General features: G+C 32.4%; 1 protein-coding gene across 12 annotated transcripts in view; it reads right to left on the reverse strand.

Moving 5' to 3' along the window:
• The window catches only part of LOC125042552 (band 4.1-like protein 3), a 79752-nt gene that overhangs the window by 35122 nt on the left and 37130 nt on the right, over nt 1-7500 (reverse strand). For 9 of the 12 annotated variants that reach the window (XM_047638245.1, XM_047638254.1, XM_047638253.1 and 6 more), the window contains 2 exons: nt 3697-3747; nt 1903-2078 (listed from right to left, as the gene is read on the reverse strand). In XM_047638245.1, the coding sequence (XP_047494201.1) occupies nt 1903-2078; nt 3697-3747 (227 nt within the window). The remainder of the gene's footprint in view (nt 1-1902; nt 2079-3696; nt 3748-7500) is intronic. The other 3 variants (XM_047638255.1, XM_047638246.1, XM_047638250.1) reach the window with 1 other exon arrangement.

The raw sequence follows: 7500 nt of genomic DNA on the forward strand, positions 1-7500 counted from the left end.
TATATATGCATGTGATTATAGATCTGTACTGATATGTATATGTGAATATCTATATATCTATATATTATAAATGAATATATATATATATATATTATATATAAATTATATAATATATATCTAATGTGTATATATATAATATATATAAGATATATAATATATATTTAATGTATATATAATATATATATGTATATATATATCATAATATATATATATGTATATGTATAATATATATAATATATATAATATATATAATATATATAATATATATAATATATATATAATATATATAATATATTTAACCCAATGCCGTCGGGGAAAATGAACAAAAAATGGGGAAAATGCTGTGCCCATTTTCTATATTTTTTGTGAAATGTCTGCTCATAGATGGCTTTGCTAGTGCTTAGCCACAAAGGAGTCAATTAATAGACCTTGTGACCATACGTGATTTGAATTGGCGGGAAAAATGTTTTTACTAGTGCTATGGATATCGATGGTGTTATTTTTATTATAAACATTATAATTATTATAATGTTTTTTAATATTAGTAACAGCAAAATAAGATAATGTAAAATTTTTCGTAAATCAAAGAAAAGGGTGAACGGGCGAGACGGGCAGTACTCCTAACTGGCTCATTGGTGACTTAGTACAAGTATAGCCATCTATGTGTATAAACAATCAAACAAGTACTAACAGTGGGCAAAGCACGTGTCTACCCGTCGTATCCGTCGGCAAGGGGATATAATATATATAATATATATAATATATATATAATATATATATAATATATATGTTTATATAATATACACAATTTGTATATATATACACATATATATAAATATATACACACATGTGTATATATAAACATATATATATATACATATATATATAAATATATATATACATAAATACATATATATATACATATATATATACATATATATATATATGTATATATATGTATATATATACATATATATACATATATATATAAAATATATTACAATATATATATATATATATATATAAGTAATATATAAACGCATTGCAATATACATATATAATGTATATATTTATCTTGTAATATGTTTATGTGTATGTGTGTGTGTGTGTGTGTGTGTGTGTGTGTGTGTGTGTGTGTGTGTGTGTGTGTGTGTGTGTGTGTGTGTGTGTGTGTGTGTGTGTGTGTGTGTGTGTGTGTGTAGTGTGTGTGTGTGTGTAGTGTGTGTGTGTGTGTGTGTGTGTGTGTATATATATATATTTATGTATATATATATATATATATATATATATATAAGAATACTTAAATTTCACTAGCCAAACTTATTGCTCTAGCACTTTAAAACAAATGAAAGAAATATATCTATGAGCTATCAAGATGCCCTTATAAGAAAAAAGACTAGCATAGCATCCGACTGGAATCATACAATGAAATGCATGTCAACTAAATGTTGCATCTGCCTGAAGCCAACAATTTTGTCTAAATAAAAACACCTAAATTTGGAATGTGTGTATGAAAAGGAATGGCTATAGTTGATCCTTTTCTATAATAATCACCATCATAAACACCTTGAAGAAGAAACTGTTAAAAAATAAACAAAGATCCAGATACATATATATGTAAAGACATCTATTTCCATTTCTAATCTAAAGTAATATTAACCTTGCCTGATTCATATTGGTGCTGAAATCAACCATGAAAAGGTTAAAAAGTTAAAAGTTAAGATTACATTACACTAAATATTGAAATCTGTTACTATTTATTAATGATCCCACTTTTCTACTTATTAACTGGATACTGGATAACGGCTGTGACAACCCAACCCTCCCATTCACATTCTAGCAAACTAGAAAAAATCAATAAACCATGAAAATAGACAGACCAGATTACACATTACTACGAACCTTATCTTTCTTCTCTGGGGTGCGTTCCTCTGCTGAAGGGGTGTCCCTTCCGCTGCCAGCCTTATTGGCCCCATCCTTGCCTGGGGCTTCCTCCAAGCCAGGGATGTGTGGGGGAGGGTGGGACATGGTGTGCCTCTTGGACATCTCGGGTGTCTCCCCAGTGCGGGTTCCCAGGGCTAATAGGAAAGGTACAGGGTGAGAAACAGGAATGGGATGCTTGTAGTCAGATGTGAACCAGAAAACCTGAACAAACTTTGACTTTTTCTTTTAAAGAGCAAAAGATTTATCAAAATCATAAGGAAAGTGGCAGTTATTAAAGTGCTTTATTCTTTTTTGCTTTGCTTTTGAGAGTGAAGTTACTGAATATCATACAAAATAATTTAAGGCAAGACAGAGAACTAGAAGTAGAGTTATGGCACAAAATTTCAAAACTTAAACTATGCTACTAATTATCTCTTTGACACTAGTCATAGCTGGAGGTTAGGATGGCATTGAACACAGTGTTATATGCAAGAGCTTAAGCATGATATTAGTCTTTCTTCTCAAATCTGTTAGTTTTCCTTTTTTCCTCTTTTTTCTACAATCTAAAAAAGGACACCACTGCAGAAATAAATGCCTTGACATGAATCAAACAGATTACTGAAAGAAAAGTCTGTCTTTTTTTTTGTCATAGAACATATAAAACGAGACTAATCCTTATGCATTAATATCAAACAACGGGCTGAATACCGATCCTCTAAAAAGGATGCTTTAGAAATGTATACAAACCAAAAATAAAATATTATTACAGTACATGTATTTGTCATTCAAAAAGAAGAAATCCTACTGGGACAGGTCAAGACAAAGGCCAAAGTAAAACCATGATACAACTGTTGAGAATCTAAACAAATATACATTTTTTTCTTTTGGTTAATCCATTGAGGAGCTGTTTATGCTTCACAAAAAATGTAGATTCTCGATTTAACAAAATGGTAAACTTCTAAAAACTCACATAGGGACGATGATGGAATTATGTACGCAACATTAAACAGAGGGACAGTTTCTGCAATCCAGTCAGTCTTTGCTTCCTTTCAATCATCTATGGCAAGATCAACAATACAATGTATTTTCTTTTTTCCTTTTCTTTCTGATTTTTTTTTTCTCAGTTAAGAAGCTTATGGGAGATAGGCTGAATATTTGGGGTGGGTGGGACATTAATCATTACAATTTTAATGGTATCACTACTATTGACATAAATTAGTTTACAGTTTTTTTCCTTATGTGCCCGGCTGTTGGTATACTGAAAAACCAACCATGAGAAGTATACTTTTATCTCCATACACATGAAAAAGGAAGGCTAGAAAGGGAGGGCAGGGAAGGGAGAAGGGAAAACTTGCATTAAACAAAATAATATTTGCACAGAAATCCTTCCTTCAGGAACACGATTCTTAAAATAAATCATCAATTCAGTACAATACAAAAAGAATATGAAAAAATAAAGTAAATGAAATGGTGGTTGTATACCAATGATATCAATTTACTTTATAAAAACAGAAATAACAAAATCAACTGATAAAAATAAATAGTAGTAGCACTGGGTGGGGAAAGACTGATGGAAACTGCCGATCAAGTCACGTACAAAGACCATTAGATCGAAGGAGAGAGGTTAGGGAACGCCCATGCTGGTTGCGAGAGTAGCACCTAAGCCTTTTTTTTTTTTACCATTGAAGCCGAAGGAATCAATATATGGCATTTCTTGCACTATATCAGAAGCATGATTATTGATGTCGAACCAAGTACCACATGCAAGACTACCTGTGTGTGGGGGGAGAGGCCCCTGCGACAGGTTGCTAGCATTCTTTTGGGCTGCAACATGACGAGCCAAAGTTACACAGTGTACAGATACGTGGGCAGAAGGTCCAGTTTAGCCAAACCATACTTAAGTCAAAATCACTTGTCTTCATAAATATTAGCACCTCTGTTTGATCTTGAATTCTGATCTTGATAAGTATACAATAGGAAGTTTTGAAAAAACAAATTAGAAAAAAAAATTAAACTATACACAGAAAAAAAACAGTACAAGTTAAAATGTAAAGACTTTACAAGGCCAAACACTAATTTCAAGACAAAACTGGAAGAAAAGAAAAAAATTAAAAATGTTAAAAGAGTACAAAAAAACAAGAGAGTAAGAGGAACAGACAGACAAATTATGAACAATACATCTGACTACAAATCATGCTTGTTTTGGGAACTTATTTGGGAAAGAGATCGGGATGCAGAGGGACTAGCGTGCAGCTTTCCCTCTGCCCGACCACACTCAAAGCTGTAAAAAGGGGCAGATGCGGTAATCATTTAAGGTTACTCATCTGGTCCTCAAGCAGCAAATATATATATATGGACTGTAAATAAGATCCCATACATTAATTAATGAGTATCATGCTCTTTTCTAGAACGAGTTGTCATGCTTGTACTATCTGCCTCTATGTACTTATATATAAAAAGATAAAGATATATTTAGATATGATAAAATCTATTAAAGTTTGCAAATACTTGCAGTCTATCATTCCCTCTCATTTCAAGAGGAAAAGAAAACAACAACAAAAAAAAAAAAGCCAATTTCTCACCTCTGGTGGAATTTAAGATATAGGGAGACAAACAGGAAAAAAAAAAAAAAAATCTTTGGATTCTAATGACCAAAATCTGTTACAGTATCAACTGTCAATGTAAAAAAAAAAATAATAATAATAATAATAATAATAATAATAAAAAAAAGAAAGAAAGAAAAACCCAAGGCGTTCTCTACTAACATTACCTGACTCTGGGTCATAAGTGAGCCCCGTACCCTGAGCTCTCTGTCCTACGAACAGACAATTTTTGAAAGTAACTAGTATGGTGCTCTCACAATTTTGATCTTTATTTTTTTTTTATATTGAGAGTGACTAAAACTCTAGCTGAAAAAATATATATTTTGGCAAAATATATGAGAAGAAATATTCATAAGATAAATAAATAACCTATGAAAATAATGAGAGAAAATATTCTTTGTTTTTATTACATATATCAGTATGAGTATGTGTTGAGGGGGAAGGGCTATGGGAAAAGAATAGAGGAAGGAAGGAAGGAAGGAAGGAAGGCAGGAAGGAGAGAGAGAGAGAGAGAGAGAGAGAGAGAGAGAGAGAGAGAGAGAGAGAGAGAGAGAGAGAGAGAGAGAGAGAGAGAGATTGAGAGAGAGATTGAGAGAGAGATTGAGAGAGAGAGAGAGAGAGAGAGAGAGAGAGAGAGAGAGAGAGAGAGAGAGAGAGAGAGAGAGAGAGAGAGAGAGAGAGAGAGAGAGAGAGAGAGAGAGATTGAGAGAGAGAGAGATTGAGAGATTGAGAGAGAGAGAGAGAGAGAGAGAGAGAGAGAGAGAGAGAGAGAGAGAGAGAGAGAGAGAGAGATTGAGAGAGAGAGAGAGAGATTGAGAGAGAGAGAGAGATTGAGAGAGAGAGAGAGATTGAGAGAGAGAGAGAGATTGAGAGAGAGAGAGAGAGAGAGAGAGAGAGAGAGAGAGAGAGAGAGAGAGAGAGAGAGAGAGAGAGAGAGAGAGAGAGAGAGAGAGAGAGAGAGAGAGAGAGAGAGAGAGAGAGAGAGAGAGAGAGAGAGAGAGAGAGAGAGAGAGAGAGAGAGAGAGAGAGAGAGAGAGAGAGAGAGAGAGAGAGAGAGAGAGAGAGAGAGAGAGAGACTGAGAGAGAGAGAGACTGAGAGAGAGAGAGATTGAGAGAGAGACTGAGAGATTGAGAGATTGAGAGAGAGAGAGAGAGAGAGAGAGAGAGAGAGAGAGAGAGAGAGAGAGAGAGAGAGAGAGAGAGAGAGAGAGAGAGAGAGAGAGAGAGAATGTAAAGTGTTTCTTCCTGTATGTGTAAAGGCCAATCAGTAACTGAATACACATACAATATATGTAATAAATGCTGCAAAAACCTCCGTAAACAGATATCTAAAAAGCAGATCTATCTCTAACACTGACTTCAGTCAAAAAAAGAAGGCAAAAAATAATTCTAGCCATTCAAGACGGACAAACTTGTAGTCAAGACCAAAATATCCATCCTCTACACATGCATATACTTCACTAACCCTCCATAATATTGTAGGCTAGGAAATTGCAATGCAGCATAGGAAATACAGAGTGAAAAAAACAATTATATGTTATAATACCCCCCAAAATAATTATTTCTAGTAATTGCAAACAGCCATATGAAAATTAAATTATCTAAATTATAATAAAAAAAAAAAAAGGAAAACAATATATCAACATACAAAATTCTATTACTTAGTTTATATCTTCATGGATTTGTAGTGTGATTTGCTCCATGTAAACACAAAACATTACATTAAGTAAAAATCATTAAATTTATCATGTCATTCGATTAAAAATAAATCGTGTATCTTTGGTTTCAGTGAAGGTTTTACTCTAAACACAAAGGTAAATTTGGAAAATGTGAATATATGTATCCCCTCATGCACATAAATTCTAGAGTAACCTCCCTTCTTCGCCCAACTAATTCTGGATGGAGTTCTAGCACCCCTTAAGGCAACTAACATTTAAAGAACAATGAGCAAAGAAGTGGAGATGCCGTGAAATCTCCATTGCTCCAAGTCTTATGCAAATTTCATGCTTTAACTTAGAAAAATAAGTACTTTCATCTCTTTGTAATAATAATAACAATGATGATAACAATAATAATAATAATAATAATAATAATAATAATAATAATAATAATAATAATAATAATAATAACAGTAATAAGAATAACAGATATATCTATTGCCTAATTTCTAAGAAAAAAAAAGTAGAATAAGGAGCCTAAATTTCATTAAAATGACAATAATAATGATTAGCCTGGCTTCTATACGAAAAACTATTAAAAACACTAACAGTCATAATGTGTATATATATTAGGACAAATATTAAGATATTCAAACAGAGAAGATAAATATATGGTAATGAGTTCTATATAAGGCACCTCAGTTCCAGCCATCTCCACAGACATGACAGCATTGTGAATATCTATTGCATACTAGTACTCTCTACTGCAAGGCATTGCAATCAGAGATATAGGCTATTGCCATTCTAGTATGGAAATTCAGTTGAAACCAAAGTTGCAAATTATATTCTAGTTGAAATAAATAACTGAAATGTCACTAATGTTAACAAAATGAAATTGATGAAACAATTTAGCATTAAAACACAAAAGAAACTGAGCTCTAGACAGTGATGAATTACTAACTCTAGCACACTACTTTCCTATTTGATGTCTTGTGTTTGGTAAGCCAATTGCAAGCCATGTTATAGGAAATGGCCACGTCTATGTCCGTGACATTGATAAATAGAAGGGAAACATGGATTTCATAAAAAATAAACTATATATATATATATATATATATATATATATATATATATATATATATATATATAAATAGTTTTTTTGTGTATATATCTAGAATCTTGATTTAAGTATCTATCTCATAATTATTGTTACGATCAGCAGTCCTTCATATCTCAACAAGGAAATAAGTGAAACTGAAGTACCCTATATAACCATTCATACCAATCCAAACATCCACAATGTCTACCACATAAAT

The sequence above is a fragment of the Penaeus chinensis genome, chromosome 32 (assembly GCF_019202785.1).
Source record: "Penaeus chinensis breed Huanghai No. 1 chromosome 32, ASM1920278v2, whole genome shotgun sequence".
Taxonomy (NCBI): Eukaryota; Metazoa; Arthropoda; class Malacostraca; order Decapoda; family Penaeidae; genus Penaeus; species Penaeus chinensis.